The sequence below is a fragment of the Chamaea fasciata genome, unplaced genomic scaffold (genome assembly GCF_029207755.1).
Source record: "Chamaea fasciata isolate MVZ Bird 193981 ecotype frontalis unplaced genomic scaffold, bChaFas1.0.hap1 SCAF_4, whole genome shotgun sequence".
Taxonomy (NCBI): domain Eukaryota; kingdom Metazoa; phylum Chordata; class Aves; order Passeriformes; family Sylviidae; genus Chamaea; species Chamaea fasciata.
The window spans coordinates 60,607,225-60,630,608 of record NW_027094089.1 but is presented as its reverse complement, the minus strand read 5'-3'; the positions used below and the strand labels follow the sequence as shown (position 1 = coordinate 60,630,608).

General features: G+C 35.9%; 1 protein-coding gene across 7 annotated transcripts in view; it reads left to right on the top strand.

Moving 5' to 3' along the window:
• The window catches only part of NTRK2 (neurotrophic receptor tyrosine kinase 2), a 196,713-nt gene that overhangs the window by 74,766 nt on the left and 98,563 nt on the right, over positions 1-23,384 (top strand). Inside the window, exons 12-15 of one of the 7 annotated variants that reach the window (XR_010720520.1) lie at positions 4,143-4,214; positions 13,657-13,725; positions 13,997-14,111; positions 14,583-17,749. The exons of 1 other annotated variant lie outside the window; for it this stretch is intronic. Coding sequence is in view for 3 of the 6 variants with exons in the window: in XM_066181744.1 (XP_066037841.1) it covers positions 4,143-4,214; positions 13,657-13,725; positions 14,583-14,620 (179 nt within the window). In the remaining 3 variants the exon portion in view is untranslated. Of the gene's footprint in view, positions 1-4,142; positions 4,215-13,656; positions 13,726-13,996; positions 14,112-14,582; positions 17,750-23,384 lie in introns of those variants that run through there. 5 more of the 7 variants (XR_010720522.1, XR_010720521.1, XM_066181744.1 and 2 more) reach the window with 5 other exon arrangements.

The following is a 23,384-nucleotide window of genomic DNA, read 5'->3' as shown; positions in this document are numbered from 1 at the left end:
CGATTATTCCAGTATAGAATTTTTAATCCTCTGTATACTTGGTGTAAGATAATGGTTGGCGTATTATCTTATGACATTATTTCTGTAATTATTAAGTAAAGAAGCTGCAGTGCTACTGTGGTGGGTTTTTATATCCTATTAGTGCAGAAGGCAACTGAATCTAATTCCAGTAGTAGCAATTCCTACCTTTGTCAATGTTACCGTATAGTGAAGATAGCATTTCTAATCTCTCGACAGTGGAAGTACTTAATTAAATAGACAATTAAAGGGAAACTAATCACATGGATGTTTTGAAAGTTGCCAGTTTCTCTCACATGTGAATTCACTGTCTTGCCAGCACTGTGCACTCCTTTGTGCCAACGCAGCCTGTATACTTCTGCTAATGCACTGCTGTGTGAGAGTGGGGATGGAAGTGATCACATTTATTCCTTCTTGTAGTGGATGGTAAATAGAAAAATCATTTCATATTTGCATCTTACTGGTTTTTTTGGGCTGCATCTCTTAAAGAGAAAATGCCTACAGTCATCTATGTCAATGATGGTTGGATGTTTTTCTTCAAGTTCACTTGGTTTGATTGTATTTAAAAAGAAATCTTGGCTTAATAGTTTCCCATTTTTAATATAGTTGATTTGTTTAATAAAGATATCAGAAGAGAAGTTTTATAAACTAAGTTATGACTTCTGTGTAGAATAGAGAATGATTAATTAATAGGGAATGATTTTCTTTAGGACTGCTAGATGGAGCCAAGAACAAAGGAAGATGCTTTCTTTGTGTTACAGTAAATAGCACTGTAGCTGGACCTACTGAAGAAAAGCTGTTGGAGGCAATTTGTAAGGAAAGAGGCTGTGGAAGAAAAACTAAGGAATATGTTGAGGAGGGGAAATGCAGTAAGAAGGAGGATGAGTGAAATTTAAGATAAATAATGAGAAAATAATCACACACTTTCCTACGTTTTGCCTAATGGTTGGCTTTTTGCTCCCCATTTACTTATTTCTATCACTTTAGTGCTAATCAACACAAAACAGCAGTTATTTGAATTTTTCCTGCCACACGAATTATAACTTTTCATGTAATTTTGTTTTGTTTCATTCTGTGGAGACCTTTTCTTTAAAAATCAGCAACCTAAACCTCTCCTTTTTTTAGGGCCAAATCCCTCATAGAAATTATGGTCAAAGCCCTTTCAGTCCTAGGAATTATCAAAAGACCGGAAAGTCATGTTCTGCCTCATTGGGTACTAACAAAAACATAGTAGTAGCACAGGCAATCAATAACATCTTTTACTCATTTACGGTAATTAGCATAACATGAATAAGCACACATACACAGACATATGTGTGTGTATTTAAAAGTATATGTAACATTTATGTTGTTAGGTGTTACACAGTTTGACATACACTAAACTTAGAGTTTTGTCTAGAGATACTTCATGTTGTCTTGAATGAATTTATAGCTTCTTTTAATGTATGGATTGCAAATGGGCTAGTTTTGAGGAAACCAAAAGAGAAATGCACACGGATATGTAAAAAACTGGAGTTAGGACCATGCTTTTGGAGCTCATTAATGATTCAGAATGGTTGGTTTCAGTTTTCCCTCCTTCCTTTCACAAGGCAAAATCCAATCAATAGTTTTCTTTCAAGGTCAGAACTGCTGCTTGGTGTCTGTCCTTCCCACAACCCTTGTCCAGTCAGAGGAGTGTTTTGGAAGATTTAATTACTATTTTATTCGAGATTGTTATCAATAACTCTTAGCATAGTTGGACTCAGACAGAAAGTTACATAATTACTGGAGAGGACTCTGCACTGATCCCACTAAAATAGTGCTGCTTTCATGTCAAGCATGAAAGGGGCTTTCCCCTGCCATCCTATCCCCAGTAATAGTGTGGTTGCATTATGGACAGAAAAGCTGTAAAGCAGTGTTATATATCAATTATTTGATTTTGCAAGATTTGTAAAATAAAGTTGAGTTTGAGAAAATTTTCTGTCTTTGCAAGGGAAAGGGTATTTCCATTACATGAGCAATGGTAGTTCTTTATATGTTTTGGTACTTTGATTTCCAGAGCTGCAAGTGAAATGTATGTTTTTAAAAATATTAATATGGTTTTTGTCTGCCTTTTTTCTAGATTTTTGATACTTTTTTCTCCTTTATTTAGAAATAAGTTTGGTGTAGGCTAAGTAAACATATTACATGCTCATTAAGTAACCCCACTTCCTGAAGTTATATTGTAAATCCTAAGGAGAGTACCAAATCCAGTATTTTAATTGCAGCAAAGGAAACAATGCTCCTTTAATGGCAGTGGAAATATTTGTCCCTGTAAAATATATTTCCTGTTTTGAGAAATATCATAAACAGTCAAAAATATGGAAAAATATTTGAATATTTTTCTGTTTAGAATCCTGTTAGAGTATTCTCTCAGCAAAGCATTTTCTTTCTGAATAAGCTACCAAAATTGAGGTCTGATGCCTTGTCAAGAAGCAAGCAAGGCTGTGTATCCTTCCTTAAATGCTTCAGTTTTTACAAAAACATCATACTGCTTTACAGTGTCTGCTTTTTGAAAATTAAATCCTGTGACTTAAAAGTGATATTTAGGATCTGTTACCTTGAGTAGAATGAGCTGAATGTATTTGCAGGAGCTAAAAAGTTTGGTCTAGTATAATTTTTGTGTTGGCTGAAAAATAAAAAATAACAGTCGGGCCATCCCTTCTTTCTTCTCCTGCTTTTTAGGAAAATCTGGAGAAGATAAAGGTCTAAAGTCATGACAGAGTTCAGAGTTATCATAGTAATTCCAGGAGCAAGCTTCTGGAAGTCAGCTTTATTACAGAATATTATGAAATTATTCACACTTGTTGAACATGTTGGATCTAAATGTGCTGTTTGTCATAATCCCTAATCAGTCAAAGAATGTCCACTTGTTCTACTGGCATAATATTTATTATGGCTTAAATCAATTCTTTATATATTCTATTGATTTTGTGATGTTCATAAAATGCTAGTAATAGAAAATCTATTTCTCTTGCTGGGTTTTTTTTAATGTTAATGTAGTTTCCAAGGAAAGACATCTTCAGTGACTCATATGAAGTATGTGGAGGGAGTTTGTATGTATATATATATATATATATATATATATATATATATATATGTGTGTGTGTGTGTGTATATATATATATTTATATATATGTATATGCAGTTACATAAATTTAAGCCTTGCCATTTGGATGGGATTTGCTTTTATATATTTTTTATTTTTGGATTTGTCCCTACATTGAATTCATAACCTAAGTCCAGGTCTGCTGACTACAGATCTGCTGTCTTTTCATGTGAAGTTAATCTTTCTTCATGCTGCAAAGAATACTCAGCACTGAATTTGCAAATCTTCTGTCCATGTTTATGTGATGCCACTTGCCGAGGTACGTTGGAGTAGAACAGATGGAGATGTGGATACCTGTTGCTTAGCTACATGGATACTCCTGCCTTCAGCCAGGGAACGCCAGGGTCCAGATCTGGCACAACAGAGGGGAACTCGCAGAAGCTTTAGGCAACCCAAGTTGGTTATAGGTTACTTTCAGTACAGGAAATGAGGAGCAGGGCCAAGTGCTGAACAAGCTGTTTCGATGTTAAGTAGTAAGGGGTTTGCCTCTACGCAATACAAGTCCTGGACAAAACTCATAAGCACCAAGTAAAAAAATTGCTGTATGACCAAACCTTGACTCTGACTTTTGTGCAGGCTATTAGTACATCAAGTTTGTCTTTGCAGGCCAAGAATATTCACCAAGAAGAATTTGGCAAGTGACTGAGGAGTGTCTTCTTGGTCCTTGTCATAAAGCATGATATTGCAATTTTTAATAAATCTTTTTTAAGTAATGCCCATTTCTATAGCTCTAACAGACATGCAAGTTACATCTGATAGAATCCAGTCCAAAACATGCCAATAATGACAGTCTTTCTCATGTTATAGATGATTATGTGTGAAAAATGTGAAATGAGAACAATCTAAAAGTATCACAATGGATGTTTTCTCTTCTGCAGTGTAGAATGAAAAATAAAGCCATTGATGAAGAAATATAAATTTCAAAAAGAGTAGCACTGGCAATTGCAAGCCAAACCCTTGACATTAATTGCATTAATGGTAATGCATTCCATTCCAGTTCATGGTGAAGTAAAAGGAGTTGGTCTGGTAGATCAAATATGGCTTTCATTGCAAGACTGCGACAATGAAGGTGAGATAATAAAGACTATACAGACTAACCTCTAAAGAATGTTGTTATTAAATACACCTGATGAATTATTTATTCTTAGAACAGATGTCACTATAAAATACTACATGTGTTTCAGTTATTTTTTCAGCATGTATGTATCCTGTTACATATATTTGTGTATACATGAATACATATACATGAATACATACATTTTTGTTCAAAAAAATATGCATGCAGTCATAATTGTGAATAATTAATGATGCATGATAGGTTCCCTTATGAATCTGGGAAATTAATGTCAGGGCTCTGAACAGAACTTGAAAGGGATTTTTTCCTATTGAAATATTTGAAAAATTGGAATGGTCTAAATAACCATGTGAAAACAAGTTGTTGTCCTGCTTTGCTCATTACAAATACATTGTGAAGCAACTGTTACGAATCCATTGGCATAAGCAAACCTAGCTGTGTATCCAGGGAGATGTAGAATATCTTATGTTTCGACTTAGGCTTGTGTATGGTTTGGGTGGGGTTTTTTAAAGTTTTTTAACATTTTTTCAATCAACATCTTATTTTTCAGTCCAGGCAAGAGTAAAATCACAAAAGCTCTCAAGTACCTTTAATGCATTTTTCGGACAGAATGTCAAAAATCGCTTTGTGATCCATCAGTAGTAATTCATGGCAACATACCTAAATAATTACCTTTGGCCAAATGCCAGACTTCTGGGCCCTACACTAACAAATACTGGTACAATTATTTTGAAAAGTATAAATTCTGTTGCAGTAATAGCATGCATCTCATGTAACTGACTCACCTCTTCCAATTAACTTCACATAATCAGAAATAACTTAGTTCTGTATTATCTCTTAAGTAGTCTCTCTGGACAGTAGTCACAGTGTGTGGTTTGCACATACTGTATAATTTGACTTGGTTCTGGGGCAATGCACACCAGTCTTTGAGTTTACTAGGATGCCATCAAAGTCAATGGGACTAGGGTATGTTCTCTGACCCACAGTGAAAGGTATAGATTTTGTCCACAGGTTTAAAACTTGTTTCTTTCTCATTCCTCAAGTAGGATGGCCCCATAGGTACATGAAAAAAATTTTGACCCATGCTGTCCTCTGAAACATACTGGAATATTTTCTGGGAGAGTGCTGTTTATCTTAGGCCAAAATAGTAACTTACTTCAATATCAATTAAATAATTGTGGATAAAAAGAGAAGATACACCTCTACATATTTTTATTTACTGGCAAATATGTGAACCTCTTTGTCTTTGAAGTCTTTACCTTAGCACATAGACCTGGAAGCAAGTAGTCTTGCACATACCATTTGCACCAGAGAGTTTTTGGCTTGTTAAATACTGTTTGGATCTTCTTTTGTGTATGTTCCACATCTTCTTGTGTGTCTGAATTCACGTGATTATTCAGGTGTGGAGGGGTCATTCAAGCTATAGTTTGCAGTAGCCTTGCTCCATATAAGTCTTGAGTTTATTTTCTGGGAGGAGAATGGGGAGATGGGGATGAGATGGGAACCCTCTCTTAGGAAAGGAAGGCAGATGTTAAACACTTTTGCTAGTTCTTTGTTCAGTGGCTGTAGCAGAAGTAGAGAGAATCACCTTGGCCAACACCTACAGCATCATGGCCAAAGCATTGCCAGGTTCCATGGACTTCTGACCTGCAGCTGTTGCAGGCAGATGAAATACTGTTTATTTCAAATGCATTTCAACGTTTTGTTAATACATTTACAAGACTGTTCTTTGTGTAGAAAGAGGGAAATTCAGAAGGCTAACTCAGCAACGCTACAGTAGTAACTGAGCAGTAGGAATACCCCTTTTCTGGTTCTGTCTCTACAAAATTATTTTATAGTAATGTGTTGGGGAGTGGTTTTACTTGACCTGGTCAGAGGACAGGAGTTTGTTTCACTTGCACAGAAAGGGAAAGGACATTTCTATTCCTGTTTAAATGCCTTGGAAATTTCTGTTCCTTGTGTGCCAGTGGTAGCAGATAAAGAGTATTCAGACAGAAATTCAATATCATATAACATATATGGCATCCTGTGTGGCAGCTGTGGATGAAAACCCATACACTCCACTTGCAGGAAGAGAATTTGAAATAAAAGAGCTGTCTTATTCACTGATTTTTTAAGAGCCTGCTCTGGCATCTATGGCAATTACACATGGTATCTCTTACAGATTCATTTGATGTTAACTAAATTTATAATTACGTAGTGTCACTTAGTAACATTGTTTACTTTTACTATTAAGTGTCTGGTTCTACAGGTGGGGCTTTTTGGCTGTAATATAGGTGGAATTAGCACATTAAATGTATACGGTTTGTTGCATCAAAAGAGTGCTGTAGGAGGTAGCATTCGTAAATACAAAGAGTGGAAACTTCCCTTTTTCCCAAGACTGCTTTTCTTCTCTTTTCTATGGTGTATCCTGTGAAGAGTGCTCCTTTGAATGGAGATCCATTTTGTGTCCATGTAAAACTTAGAACAGAGTAAAGCCGATCAAGGCTAGACTGGAGTAAGCACGCATTGTTTTCACAATGCCTCCAAGTAGCTGTGATTTGGAAGATTCTAATTGTTTCATTTAGTACTGCTTTGGGCAGTATTTTTCCTTACAAATATACTCCATCTTCTGCATTGGGGAGGGATAATATCTAGGGAGAAAGAAAAGTTCATTGAGCCTTGAAATTCAGGGTCAGGACTTGAATGCATATTCTTCAAACTGCCTACAAATGCATGCAAAACTTAGAGGTGATTTTTCACGAGTGTAAAACCAGGCCATGAGGTTCATGAGGAAACACCCTGTGCCTCATCCTTCACCTCCCTCAACGGCCATGTGTTACTGTGGAGGAGGACTACTTTAGTTAAGGTTCAGTGGATGGCAAGTCGAAGGTTGTCTCTTGCCTGTTCTGTGATGTTGGATTTGTGGTAAAAGATAACTAGTGGCGTTTTTTCACTATTTTGTCTTTTTTCCTGGTGAAAGCCGCTGGTGACTGGACACCAAATGAATGTAACTCCATTCACCAGCACTCTCTGGACCCGGCTATCCAGATGGTTTTTAACCTTGAGAACACTGCACTCATTTAAGCCATGAGCAGCCAGTTTCTCCCGGAGAGTGCTGTGGGAAATGCTTTTAAAGACTTGACTAAAGTACAGGCAAGCAACATCCATAGCCCTTCTCTTATCCACTAAGTGCATTGCCTTGTCACAGACATAGAATAGGTTTGTCAATCAGAACCAACGTCTCCTAAACACATGCTGTGTGGGCCTGATTACCTACAGGACCTACATCTTAAGTTTTCTATCAAGAGAGAATTTGTGGGTTGAAATACTTGAGCCAAGATTGTATCAGAATGAGGCAGTGATCTCTGGTCTTGGACCTAGAAGCCTGCAGAAGATGGAGGAAGAAGAGATGCACAGAAATGATGTAGTTTGTCATCATGGAGCATAACATTGGACTACATGGACTAGCTGGAAATTGGCTTTTGGTTGTTTGCTGTCAGTCTGTTGTCTTGATTGTTGACCACACACCGATGAATTTTTTTGAGGAAGACCATTAACTGTGATGTGGAAGTTAGTGCTTGATAAGTACTGAGTGTAGAGGAAGACAGATGAAATTAATGAAGTAAAGAAACCCCACAGTTGTTTTACCAGAGTCGTGGAGTGATTATGAGATGCATCTTTTAAGACACATTCAGATTTCACTGACACAAGGTAAAATATCATAGCAAGGAAGCTGGAGAATTGCTCAACAACAGCTATGAGGACAGTCATTGATCAAAGGTGTTAATATTGTTGGAGGGGAACAGTAAGCAAAATAATCCCATTAAAAATGAATATATGTGATACAGTTCCATAACTTCTATTGTACTTACTGTAACAATGTTATTTCCCTAATTTGTATATAAAAACTCTCTTTCCAGGTCTCACTAAAAGGTCATATATTGAAAATATGGAATATTTGGAGTTACACAGGCTAACCAGATAGTACAGTTGTCTTCAGTATTTGGATAGAGACAGAATGGCTTCTAAATTGACAGTGATTCCCATTTTCAAAGGGACAAGACATAATCATGCTGTGTCCTTCAAGTGCTCTTTTTTCTTGTGACTGTAAACTGATGCTTGTCAAAATCGTAGCTGTGTAGTAGCATTTCTGTATTTTACATGCATACCAATGAGTGCATTTAAACACAAATTCTAGGGATGTCATAAGGTAAAGGGCCTTCTTTGCTAACAGCTTCGACTTTTCAAGTACTTGTAGGAAGCTTTGAGAAAGCATCCCTTGATTTAGTGATTGATCTCTCAGGCATAGTGTTTCATACAAATGAAGTGTGAAATAACCCACAGATATCCATGTTTTAAAATGTGTATGCAAATAATAATTGCTATACTCTTCCTATGAACTGAGTTTCTACTAATGCACATTTTCTGTGGTTCTGTGGGGAGGTGCTGTTAATGCGAGGTCCTGTTTCAGTTTCTGAAAAGTTGCTTATTCACACTCTCTATTTTGTTTTAACTGACCCTGAATTAGAACCTCTGCAAAATATATGTACAGGCTGTCTCTGAGCAGTGATGGTTTGAACTTCAGCTCTTAATGTCCTTGACTCTCACTAACGAATAGAAAGCTAAACAACTACACCATGAGCAGCAGTACTGTAAAAGGAAACTTCTGTTGGATATTGCACTGGAAATCATGAGGGTAATGACTCTCATTGAGAAAGATACAATATTTTTCCCTTCAAGAGTGCAGAGCACAAATGTGTTGTTTTCTGCTGCCTGCTTGGAAAATGAGCATGTCTTCCAATGCATCATACTGGGAAATAAAATCAAAAGTCCAGATCAAACTAAAGAAAAACAGATTAAGACATTAAATGGTCCTTGTTAGCAGTGTAGAGGACTGTTAAACCAAAATATTTTTGGTCTCTAAAATGTTGAGTAAAAAACTCCAATTTTACCATCTCTTAGTTCTAACTTCTTTTACACTGAGAACAGCTTTATGAGGTTCTATACTTAAATATGTATACTTCTGTTTGACCTCCATTCTCATTTCATGAATGTGTAGATTAATGAAACAAACAATCATATAGTTTGAATATTGGCTGCAATACTAAAGTTGATGACTCCAGTTTTATTATGTTTATTTGGAAATCTAATACAGGTGGAAGCATTGATAAAATTATAAACTATGTATCCTTATCTCTGGAGCATAAATTTAGATATTAGAGGAAGACACGGTGATAGTGGAAAAGAAATTTTTATAAGATACTGGATATTTTGAATAAACTTTTTAGTTTTGGGTTACTGTAAATAGTCCTGAGTTTAATATGATTGCATGCTGCCTTCCTGTTTAAAGTAATTGGAGCATGTAAGAGAGTCAAAACTCTGTCTTGATGTATAACTTCATGGGTCGGACTGTTTAGTCTCTTTTGGTCCTAGTTTTCCCATTTACTAAGTAAATTTGGTTACAGGAAAATTGGATCAGAAAATAGAGACTAATGTTGAATTCAGATACAGAATTTTCTGGCCTTTAATAAGTTGATTTGTTTGTCTTCTATGCATGCTTTTATCCTTAGCTAAAAAAGTAGTATTTATGTTTCTCATTAGAGCTCTTAATTATATGAATTTAAAAAATGGTTTTAGTACTTCATGAGGTAAAAATAATTTTAAATGGAAGAAAAAATTGTAGTGAATGTTTATGTTTCTGTGCTCTGAAACAAAAGGTAGTATTGAGCCTGGTGCATGTAAAATCTGCAAAATCCTAAGAAAATGTATGCATTTCTTCAGAGGACTTTATCTTTGGCTGCTGTGTATGCATTGCTCTATAAGACAAGACATTATTCTTCCTTGTGCAACAAAAAATCTGCAGAAGCTCTCCAAGAGCCTCTTGTTGCTTTTCAATAAAAAATAGGTGACATTTTGTCCTGATTTTGCCACAGCATTAGCCAGCACTGTTCTTTGAAGCAATGCCTCAGATCCAAGAAGCAAATAAAACTAGGAATAAATTGTTTCATTGTCTTTCCTTCTTGAAACAAGAAACTGACAAATTTGACAAGACTACATTTTTGGGTAATGCGACTGCATCTCACCTTTGCCTTCCTCCCTTCCAGTCATCAGTTTGAACTTTCTCCATATAAATCACAGTTCGTTTAAAAAGAATAAAGAGATACAGTACGTGCCATGTATGCTCAATTTACTCCACATTGGAAAAAATAAAATGTACATTGATTTTCAATTCAAAAGGCTTTGTTGGATCAAGGCCACAAAGAATATTCTGAATATACCTTATGCAAACGTTATGTAATATTAGAATAAACTTTATGCACTTGATGAAGAGAGAAGATGGAATGAGACAACATCATAGAAAGTTTCATTTGTTCAGCACTTCTTTTGCTTGTACTTTCACTTGAATGGTTTTGTTTTGATACATGGCCTCCTAATTTATGCAACTCTTAAGTAGAGCCATAATTGACAAGTGGGATGTGAGTATATAAAACTTAGTTTTATATTCATTTAAGTCATCATTATGGGAAACTTCTATTTATTCTGACAGATTGTAGGTCAGGTTGGTAATGACCAAGAAAGTCTGACTTCTGACCTCCACTTTATTACAACTCATTGAAATATAGTATTTCAAATCCTGTTGGAGCAAGAAGGATTGTAGGCAACCAAAGTTCAGCATCTTGCTTTGTGAAAAAGTTCAGATGACCATCGTGTAGCATTTTCCTTCCTGAATGTCTTAGGTGATGGCTTGTAGAGAACCTAGCCAGTGAGAAGTGTGATTTAGATTGTTGGGACAGTTAGAAATTTAGTCCATGAATGTGTGACTATCCCAAGAACAGCGATTTCCCCAATTATGGCAATTAGATGTTATGATGCCATTGTCTGCTCAGTTTTTTGTTATGTGCTGGTTGATGATGGAAAAAAATTGGCTTCTTTACATTTAAAAAGTATCATGTTTAAAGGCTCTTCTTTCAAAATCAGTACAGTAGGTATAAAGGTAGGGAGTTTGCTATTATACTTTTCCTTTCATGCTTTCCTCTCTAATGAATTGAAAAGCTGGGAACAGTTAGTAGGTGACATTTTATCCAGCTCCCAATCAGAGTAAACTCTCAGAACAGTACAGATCATCCAGTATCTGAGATACAGATACTGCAAAGCTCATGAGATAGTCAACGGTGGTGCTTCTAGGAAGTAGGATTTAAAAAAATCTTCATTGGTGGCTCAACCGGATCCTTATTAATAATAAAATTCAAACTACTCTTTCTATTAAGCAGTTAGGCTTAGATTTGATGTTCCCAAAATAGTGTACTCCAGATTCTTTATGATGTTTGTTTGAAGACTAATAATTAATACAGTTCTGATTTCAAAGCTTTTTTGAATGAAGAGTTGCTATTGGAAATAAAGTTATCACCTGGTTACATTTTAAACTACTTATTATTTTCTTTACTGTCTTGGACAAATTTGCATTTCAGAGAGACAGATACATAATGTTCCTTTAAAGGATGAATGAAGTTCTGTCATTCCTTGTACAGGGAAGATGAATAGGTTTTTTTCTGTCTTCCACTTTAATTTTGACATTTTTAATTTTTATTCTTTGTACTTTCCTCTGTAAGTCTGAGTGGCAGCTTATATAACAGCAGTGTACTTTTAAAACTAATATTAAACCAAGAATCCAGCACCTCAGCAGCAACTGAAGCCAAAATCAAGCTTTGCCTCAACCTACCTGACTCCATTTGAACTCTGAGAAGCCAAATGGGAAGCTGACAGTTAGGACACAAGAAACCATCTTCTAAATATCTACCACCCATAATATTTTGCCTTTGTTAGCTTAATGTCTCCAAATAGTCAGAGATCCAGTGTACAAATGGAGTTCTGTTTTTTTAAAGCACTTCAGTTCAGTTTCTGCATCTTTATATTTGTCCTGTTTCCTTGCTCCATTGTCACCCTCTGCCCTGCTCCCCAGAATGATTTTGTAGTCATATATCCTTTTCATTTCTATGTACTGCATATGGTTTCTTTCCATGTTTTAGTGATTAAAATTATTAGACTCTTGTGTTTTTTTCACCTTTTTCTTTCTTTCATCATTTTCCTTTCTTTGGTCTTTTTGGACTCCTTTCTGTTAATAATTTTTTTCTTTAAAGGATGCCTTTATTGTGATTCATTTTTCTGCCTTCAATAGGACTTGCAGGACTCCCTTGTGGACTTCTTGACTCCTGTTGACTGCTCAGTCATAGGTCTGAGGTTTCTCCCATAATGATTGTTTTAGATGCCACAGTTGACTACCAGGGTTACTAAAATACAGACAAATGCAACTAAGAATATAGAATAATAAAATCACTTCAGTTGAAAAAAAACCTTTTAAATCATCAAGTCCAGTCATTTACCTAACACTACCATGCCCTCCACGAAAGCATCTCCCTAAGCACCTCTGGTAGTTTACAAGAACACATCACCTTTCCTTCCTTAAAATAGTTAGTTGTGCCGCCTTCCCCCTACCCCTGTACCCCCATCATGACTTACCAGGTGGAATTTGCAGTAGTTGTAAGCAGATCTGTTTTGTACCTGTGTTTTGCCTGTTTACTGCACATAAATATTAGTTCATTGGTTAACAACTTCTCAAATTAAAATTCAGAGGTGACTTAAAACACAGCAATATGATTTCACTGTGACTGCAGCAGACCAGGTAAGGGATTATCTAAAAGTCAAAACCAATTTCCCTTGCAATGATTTGCTCTGGTGCTAAAAGTGTGGTATAAATGTGTGTTTTTATGTAAATAAACGTACGTGTCCTATGTCTTAAGTTGTCAAGAGCATATGCAATCTCCCAAATTTAAGAAAGCAAGATTCCAGGAGAGGTCTAAATGACTTAGGAAATTTAAGGGGAAAGTACCAACCATGCAGTAGACATAATTGTAGACTACCAAAACCCCCAATTATATTTCTCCTTTTCTAACCTATAATTTCTAAACATCCTTCAGATAATTGCTTACTGTTCTGAAATTAGGCTCTCTTCAACTGATACTCTATTTTTGTCAGTGAAATTAGCAGATCCCTTTGGGGTTTTTTGACACCTTACATGAGACCTTAATAACTGTTCCAAAGAAAAGGCATTTTGCCACACACTTTTGGAGATGTGGGATTGCACAAAGCTAGCAAGTTCAGCTTCTGTATGTGTGATTACCTACTTCCAGGGTTGAAACAAACAAAAAAACGAGATGTAAATGAATTAGTCATTGCTACTAACACTGAATTTCGGCTTCTCTTGAAACTGATAGTACTAAGTCCCATTATTGAAAGCAAATCAAGATTTGGCACTGAATTTTTTAGATTTCTGTGGAATACAGATAAGCTTTCAGTCTTCACAAACATTAAGAACTTATTAAAACAAGATTTAAAAGCCCACATTTGCTGACTAATAGTACAACTCTCACATGTGTTTTTTTTCAAATGTCATTAGAACAAGTAATGGTGGCTGTCAACAATGATGTACATAATAACTCAACTGCATCAGATAACAACAGACTGGGTAAGACAATGCTGTTCTGGGAAGTATTTGTGCCATAAAGTTAGCTAACCCATTTTTTAAAACTTCTTATTTTTATCTGGTCAGGTAAAGTTTGGGGGATAGGTTTCTTCCTTCATCTCAGAGCAGAACACATCCTGGGGATTTTTACATATATCAGTGTGATGTCATATTTAGTTGTTAATTTTTAAGTTCCTCTTGATACTTAAATACAATGAATTTCAAAATAAGTCACTAGTATATCCCCCAGCTCAACTTTTTTCTGCCATTACAGAGGCAGTTAATGCAATTAAGGGCAGCAGCCTGTTCATAGCAGGCAAGAGAGGATGATGTGCACAGCGCTAAGGTGTGAAATGAAAATTACAGAGGATCCAGATGGTGTACATAGAGTAAGTCTGTGGCATAGTGGGGTACCCTTCATTTAGTTTGGTGTACCAAACTAAAAACAGAGAACTTGATTGTGCACATTGGGCTGTTCACCATAAGCCTTGGCACAAGGCTGAGCACCTGGCTGAGGTTTTTCTAACCCAAACATAATGTAGTCCCTGGTTGGAGAATTATAGACTTAATTCATTACAGCTCAATCTGAGTATGTTAATATATTAAAGACAAATAGATAGCATATGTTATATATTTTTATGTAACAAATAAAATCTTTAGCCACAAGATATAGATAATGTTGTCATTTTCATAAATTTGTGTACAGTTTTTATCTAATTTATGTTATGGGTGCTTTAAATGCTTTTTATGTGTATGTGTTTGATTGTCAAGTATTCATTTGTGTTTGGTCTTTTGTATTGATTTTTTTTGACCCTTTTTTTTAAAGTATGATTTCTCACATTTTATTTTGTTTCTTTTAGGTTTTGTTTTATTTCATAAGATCCCACTGGATGGGTAAATGAAATAAGGAAAAGATGAGAGAGGGACTGTTGAGCTTGTGGAATCTATGTGCTGCACTGTAGGGAGTGGACAGTGTCTTGCCCAGTGAAGTGCCACCTCCCTTGGATTTCTCTGTTAAACATTGGTTATGTTTGGAGAACTATAGAAGTACATTCAAATCAGTAGCTGTTTTTCCAAGAGCAGGGAAAAGTGAAGGCCTGAGGCAGCTAAAAAACCTCAAGAAAGTCCAGAAATAAGCTACCACAGTCTTTCCTATTGCCTTGTCCTCACTGTGTCTTCCAAAATGACATTGAAATGAAATTATATTGTTTCCTCTGTCAATTTTTTTTCTGTTCAAACTTAACTGGAAAGATGTTGTTTTTATAAATAATATTTATCAAAGGTGAACTGCAAAGCTGCCTTTATTTTATTGAATTAATGCCCCTGCAAAATTTCTACAATGCTTAGTTTGAGTGTGTGTGCAAGCTCACTGATTTCAGTGGGAATGCTCACATCCTTAAAGTTAAGTTCTTGTATATTTGCAGGATATGGTCTTAACTCCTGAAGCAGTAAGTTGCAGAGCTGGCCCTGCAAATCTTATTAAGTATGTAGTTCCACTGACTTTACCAGGAAGATGCGGAGTCTAAGCAATATACAGAAAGGTGGCAATACTGTTTGGTGTGTTTGGGTACTGAACCAGTGCCATCACTTAGACGTTCAGTTAGGTTGTGCTTATTCAAGATAGTCCCTGAGCTTGAATAAGCATACAAATCTGTAGTAGGCCAGAATGCTGATTCTGAGCCAAGAGCAAGAATAACAACAGTATGTGGCTGGTCCTTCAGATGTAGACTTAGAGGCTTGTTTAACTGTACATATTTAACTGTGAAGTATGCTTCAGAATGTGCTTCACTATATTGCAGAGAAGAATCCACTGTAACAAGTAAAGCTAAATGAAGGCATGAGCATATTTCAAGAGCAGGGCTGCATTTAGATATAGTACTAGAAGTTAGTTTTCGTTTGATTTATGTATCAAATCCTGAGGGTCTACTTTGATCTTTTCAGTTTAGGGAACTGTCAGAAGTATGAAATTTAAGGGGTGTTTTTTAACTGAGATTTAGCTACAAAGAAGACTAGCTAAAGGTCTAGGTAGATGCTTATGTTTCTGTGGATTCTGGTTAATTTTTTGAGATGTGATTTGAATTTAATTCCTTACAATTATGTTTAGTGAAAAAGAAGAGATGGTATTATTTTGTCCCTAATGCATTTGCTTTTCACTGTTACCTGTTTTTTAATTTCAGCCATTTTCACTCTTCTGTTGTAACACTATTGCCTTTTCTTTTACTGCAGTCTTTTAAGGCCATACACCATGCCTCCCTTTCTACACTAGTCTTGATTCTTTCCTTCTTTATTTACCTGCCTTTTGCTTTCTAAGACTCCTAATCCTTCAATGTTTTTTCTGGAGTTTTCTTGTGCCTCTTGCATCCAAGTTCTTTATTCCTGCTGTGTTCAAGTTTCAGAAATATCCTTATTAGTCAAGAAACGTGTTCACATTTGGATTCTTCTAGGCCTATGTAGGGAAATATTTCCTTTCTCTTTCCACTAGTTAGGGAAGGGGAGATGCAGTTGGTAAAAATCTGTCCCAAAGATGTATTTTGCTCCCCACATTAAAGAAGAGGACAGAGCTGGAAGTCTATTGATGACCTAGGAATCATGTTGTCTTTGTCACCCTGCACATACTGTGGTGATTTGGGGAGGGATGGCAGCAATTAAGGATATCCATCATAGTTCCTGTTTGAAGTTAGATGTCATCAAGTGCTCTGCTGTTCTTGAGAAAGAGTATTAGGAATGTCTGCCTTTTTTCCTCCCTAAGTCTGTGTGGACATGGTCTTATTTTCCAGAGATCTTAACTTTCTCTTCTGCTTACTGATTTACTTCTAGCTTCCTTTCAATTATTTTCTTCTTGGACTTCTTGCTTATCCATGAATCTGTCCTCCTGTTGAAATAATATCTGATGTCATAGAGATGCTTCTAAATCACTAGACAGTCATCTAGCAGCAATATTTGAACTAAAGTCAGTGGACTTACATCAAACACATGTTGGATCATGAGCAGTGCTTGACCCAGTAGCCCAAATTCCAGTTTGAAGTTTTGCTGGGACAAAGTCAGCATTTTTCAGTTATGTGTTCGCAAGTTATTGCCAAATTAATGAGGTGAGAATCTGAACCATTTTATTTTGGCAGGGAAAAAGCAAACTTGCGAAGCTGGAATTTGGCAGTTGACTTTTGAAATATTTAATTTTAAAAGATAGTTCTTTTTGATTCATAATATTTATATGCATAAATATGCACAGTTATTGATTGGGGATTTTACATAATTTTTTGTAATTTATTTTGTAGCACTTTGCAGTTCATCTTTATCGGGTAGGGGTAGGCTTGACCTTCAAATGTTTCAGAATGTACTGACACAGTATTTTGGATTTTATGTAATCATGGAGGTAACTTTAATAAACAACAACTGATCTATGCACCACTGAAATATACATATATATATATTTTTATATCTGTATTGTAGAATATCCTTCTTACATATTTTGTACTACATTATGTTAGACACTCCGTACTTTATTACTTGATGCAGATATTCACAGAACATTATGGATTACAGCACGTGATTTGTTACTAATAATGTCTTAGCACAGATGTTTAATGCTTGACGGAAGAAGACTACATGTTCCGCAAATGGTTTCTTTTCAGTATGTAGACAGAGCCTCTTAAAGCTAGGGGAGCTAAACTTTTAACATGGAAATTATGATACCCACTAGCTTCTGTCTTTCAGCTTGATTGTAAGTGACATTGCTTGTAACTGTAGAGATTCTGATCTGCCCAAATGGTGTCAGTTTACAAAGGGCTTACTTAATTACAAATTCGTGACCTCCTTAAAATAAAGTGAGACTGAAACTAAAAATCTTAGGAACCATTAACATGGTAAAAGTTGATGAACATCCAGGATTTGACATTGAAAAGCTTTCATATTGTTTTACTGAGCAATAAAAAAGGCTATGAAATGTCTAAAGGCAGAGTTGCTATTTCTTTTCGCTGTGCCAGACATGAAACTAAAATAAATGCATATTTCTAAGCTTCTGCTAGAAGGAGTTTATTTATACTAGATTTTATTTTAGATAGACATTTAATATGCTCAGAGACATATTGAGATAAGCTCTTGAGCAATTTGATGGGCAGATTAGTTGGGGGCCTGGAGAGGAAGCACTGCTGGGGGTGTTTTGGTGTGAGGCAAGTCATGTCATCCAGTCTGTTAAATAAACCTGTTTCTGTTGAATGTGGTGGAAGTTTGACCAGTGGCCAGGTCTATGTTGCAAAGAAGTGCATTGTTCCCAGGCAGAGGTCAGAGCTGTGCTTGCTGCCACTGCCTGTCATGAAAAGTGAGGTGGGAGCAGTTGCAAAATGTCTGTTCCTGAAGAAAGCTGTCTAGGGACTATCTCTTTTTTAATGGGAGTCCTGGAAGCTCACAGCCAGGGCAGAGTGAGGCTGCTATGAGACATTTTCATGGCAATATGTGTCTTGAGTGTCCTAACCTGTGAAAGGCAGTCTTCATCCTTTCCACTGCCTTTGTCTACCAGCTGGATCTCTCCCAGGCAGCAGTGAAGAAAAACATGCATTTCAGTGGGAGCAAGATCAAGATCCTTGGGAACAGCAGACAGTGCCAAGAAAACCTGTGGACAGCTAGTTGAAAACAATTTTACTTCAAATAGTTCTTGTGGGGATTGCTTTTTCTTTTCTGACTGTAGGCAGAAGCACTAAAATTCAATTTTTTCCTAAGAAAGCCAATTCCTAGGCCTGTTTCTTCAAAAACTGTAAAACATATGGAATTTAGCTGTATGAAAATGACAAGGACACTTCCAACTGACTCTTTAAACAGCAGTCTTAATATAAAGTTTGTCAATTCCTTTACCTGGCTGTCCATGTTAAGTTGACAATTAATTATCACCATATAGACCATCAATTCATTTGTATCTATTTTAATGGTTAAAAACTTGCAAATGGTTTGTAAATTTGGAAGCTATTATCCAACAGATAAAAAAAATCATCGTTTCTGAGCTATTTTTAATTTAGCCATCTTTTTTCCATTTAGTAATTATTAATAATATTATTATTAATAATATTTTTTTATTTGAAATAATTCAAAAGTTATTAGTGGACTGAGCAGCTAAGTATTTTGTTCATGTTTATTTCAAAAGAAAAGCCCAAAAGCTTATATAAAGGTTTTTAGTATTTTCTTCCTCTCCATCATTCTGTCTTCTTATTTTCCTTCCAATTTTTGGTGGTTATGTTTTCTGTTCTTCAGAGAGCTCAATGTCCTGCTTTGTGAATTGTTGTAAGCTCTCTACTTCTTAGGGCACAAATGTGCAGGGTCTTGGAATATCCTCTGAAGGACTTTGCCGTCATTACATGATGGTGTAAAGTATTTCAGATGATAATGTAGGTCCATGTTGTGCGAGATTTTCATTATCTGATCTCCAGAGCAAGAGCCTGTGGGTGGTTGAAAGTATTGAGTATGAATGCAACGTCATAGGACACACAGAGAATGCTGGTGCTATGTATTTCATGTGTCACAGCCCATTTGATTGTCCCACTTCCATAGGAATGTGTATCTTCAAACTTTTGAAGCTGGCTTCTATTTGCTCTGTTTTTCTTTTGTTCATACAAATTTAATCTGAAGATAGGAAATGATGCATTGATTGGAAATAAATATAGCTGTTCAGTTCCACAAGCATATATGTGACTGAACTTGCAGAACATGGTATTGTCTTTTAATCAGCCTCAAGATTAACTAGTTGACTTGCTTCTATCAAAAAAAAAAAGCATTAGATTGGAAGAGCCCACATTGGAGTGTGTATTGTTTTGGTATGGACATGCTATATCCTTCTAATTTTAATAGCAACCTTCCATGACTAGCTATATTTTTGCTGCTGCAAGAAGTGTGTTGGATAAGCACGTGTCCTGGCCTGGATCAGAGTTGTAGGCAGCATAGAGCCAAACTGCTTTCATTTTGAAGAGGGCCGTTCCCCCATAGTCTCTAGAGGCAGCAAGTCACAGCAGGGTTACTAAGCAGATTACTTCTTAATATAGGAGGAAACTTGTCTCCTTGCATACATATTTTCACTGTTACTTTGTTCCTTAGCTGGAATGACAAGAGCAACCATATAAAATTTCAGAGAACTATCTGAAATTCAAGCAAGTAAAGGGAAAGTCATGGCTTTCTTTTGATAGCTTTGGTTTTCCTTTGATGTAAGCAGAGTAGGGCTGGCTCCCTTGTCAGGCATGTCCAAACAGAAAAGAAATCCTGATTTTTTTCTGGGAGGTTTTATTTTAATATAGTTATTTCATTGGTGTTACTGACTTTATTAGTCTGCGAGCATAGTTGGTTGCCACCACTGCACAAACCCAAGATAAGAGTTTTTAACAAAAACACTTCAAGTATCTTTCTCAGCCGTTCACAGCTCTCTGTTCCTGAGTCTTTTTTCATATTTCAGGCACAGTTGAAAAATAGGAAGAGTCCTTCAGTTGATATCAAAGTATAGAACTTTAACATTGTTTCCTTAAATATTTTTTCACACATGGGAAAAAGTAACATTCTAAATTGTAGCACAAAATTGCTTTCTACCACAGCGTCACATCATGGAAGCCGAGTAGCGGGACAAGGGGCAGTGGGCAGAAACAGATGCACAGGAAGTTCCACCTGATCATGAGGAAGAAATTCTTTGCTGTGCCACAGAGAGACTTTGGAGTCTCTCTGGAATATCTCACTGGAGATATTCAAGAACCATCTGGACACAGTCCTGTGCCATGTGCTCTGGGATGACCTGGCTTGAGCAGGGAGGTTGGACAAGAGGACCCACTGTGGTCCCTTTCAACCTGACCCATTCTGTGATTCTGTGGTTTGAAAATTACTTGCTGTGATCTATCAGCAAGCTGTGAGTCGTTTCTCCCTCTCTTCCCTCTACTTCTTCATATGGAAACTGTTTCATGTTTCTTGTAAGTAACAGACAACCACTGTTTTTATTCCCAAATGCTACCATAACAGTTTGGAAAACCTATAAAAAATGTATTAGATGAACTTACTTTTAACAGAGCAATAAAGTTCCATAATTTCATATCATTGTGTCTTTCACTACCTGTAAATTGATCACATCTTGTATTTCATTAGTAACAGTGAAGTGCATTGAAAATATGTCAATCTTTGAGTTCCTCACCTGTTACTTGTTGTTATAAAAATGCTATTGTTGTCTTTGTGTTCTGATAAAAAGTGAGATTCAACTCCTTAATTATATTTTTATAGCAACATTAATCGTTATTCTATTTATAAAGCACCCCTCCCCCAACTGTTTACGGTAGTTTTATTTCTATTTAATTTAATTTAAATATGTGTATCTTTAACATGTACATTCAATTAAATGTGTGTATATTCAGGTCTACAATAACTACATGTTCAGCTGTTGCCTATAAGACATGAAGTTTTACGTGTCAGGCCATACTTCATCTACTCAGAACTTTACACAAAAAAAAAAGCTGTCTGCTTAAATACTCAAGTACTCGGTGGTGATTTTTCAAGCTATTTTGAGGAAACATCAGTGCTGTGATTTGAAGGGTATGTTTTGCTTTGGGACTTCTGTTTGTTGGCCTGAACTATCTGGATTTCTTCACAGATTTAATGAAACAATACAAAAGAATGTTGAAATGGTTGTATCACAGGTTACGTCCAAGTTTTTTATCTTTTTTGCTTTTCGCTAGGGCATGTCATATTTTCCCATTAATGTGATGGCTGTATTTGGACTACAGCAGATTACATGTTCATTTTCTTGCTTCTGAAATGTTTTGTCATGTTTTTCTCCTCTGGGATCTTAACAGATCTCTGAGTGTTGAACCAAGTCTGCTTTGTATACCCACAGGCAATTTTGAAATTTTTCACCTGTTTGAACAATTGTGGTGTTACGCAGTGTATTTTACCCATACACTTTTTTTGTCATCATCCATGTAAAATATTCTTTCGGAACTAATTGGATGTATCCTCAGTATCTAGAAGAAACAGTCTCAATGTAAAAGTCAGTTCTTCTTCTAGGAGAAGTTTTTAATAAGACAATTATTAGAGGTAAATTCTGATGTTGATTAAGCTGGTAGATGCAATTATTTTGCAGAAAGTATTCAAACAATATAAAATGTTAGATTCTCTAAAATGCCAAGTAGAAGAACTTGCTGAGATTGTGATGTGTTTGATTTTTTTTTTTGTGTAGTAACAATCTTGCCACTGAAAGACTGTAATAGAAGGTTTTCAGACTCAGTAGACCAAGAAGGTATTATCTAGGGAAAAGAATCAAAAATGAAGCTGAATAAAGGCAAAAATGAAAATAGCCGTTTACACTGCCTGGGAAATTAGGAAGTCAATACTGTAAGAAATAAAAAAGTCTTAATATTCTCGAGAATCCAAATTAGTGTAAAACTGCAAACAAGGGTTTATTTTTAATGAATGTGAATTGTAGCTTAAAAATTTTGTAGAAGTCTTGAATTTATTCTTTTAAATGAGAAAAAAGATACAGTATGTGTTGGATTTGTATCTTGAAATATTGTAATTTCTGTCTACTTTGATCATTAAAGTACTTCAAGAATAAAATTTTAATTTCATAGGTTAGTTTATAATTCTGTTACTATTTTTAAACTAAAACAAATTCAAAGATCACTTTTCAGCTTGAGTAATTGATGTTTCTTCCTGTTTTATGTTAGTAGTCAGGCTCTAAAGCAAAAATACAAAGCACAGAATAAGCAGTTCTATATATATTGCAGTTTCACGAGAAGGTTGCAAAAAGTCAAATTACTGTTTGATTTTATATATATATATTGTCCTTTAATTAAACTGAAAGAACTTTTGGCAATATGTTTTTACCTATTAAAAGCAAATGCACTCTGCAGTTTTCTAAAATAAGTGTGAATAAAGAGAATAGAAAGGTGTATTTGAAAGGCAAATGAAAAATTATTTTAAGTTCTTGCTCTGGTAATTTAAAAAATTAATTTGAAGACTACTTGTTTGTTTTATTTATGCTTTCCAATGGAGTTTTCAATTCATACTTTATTCACATTATGCCATTTTCTGATGCCATTATTGTGTCTTCAGTTGTTGTAGCAAACTTCAGATCTATTTCCTTAATAGATTGTTACTGTAATCAGTAAAATTCCAAATAGTGTCTCATGATAAGTTAGAATATGAATGTGACTGCCTTTTATACCTGCATTTACTGTTGCCACTTAAAAGTGCTGTGCTATTTACATGTTCAGAAGGAGGAAAGTATTTTAACTGGCTGTTGTAGCCACAACACCTTCCCAAGATGGCCAATGTGCAGAACAAGAATAAGCAAGTGTGTGTTGGGAACCACACATGGATGATAGTGTGGCCTAGGGGAGGGAGGGATGCACCACCACAGCCACCAATTGCAGGTCCTTAATAACCCGTTATAGCTCATGTTGGATACTAGTAGTCAGAGAGCAGGAGGTGATGAAACTCCAGATTGGCAATTTACTGTGAAGTTTCTTGATGACTAGTTTGTTCCACTGGAGAGTCACCATGTTTTCCCCTTGTAGGGTTTTAGCAAAATTTCAGTGTCTACAGCACTGCAGTATATGATGCCTCAGGAATGGATGTTTCATCCCTGCCTCAGGGAGCAAGATCCAAGAAATCAGTTAGTTTTATATAAACCTTTGTCTGAGGGCTGGGTA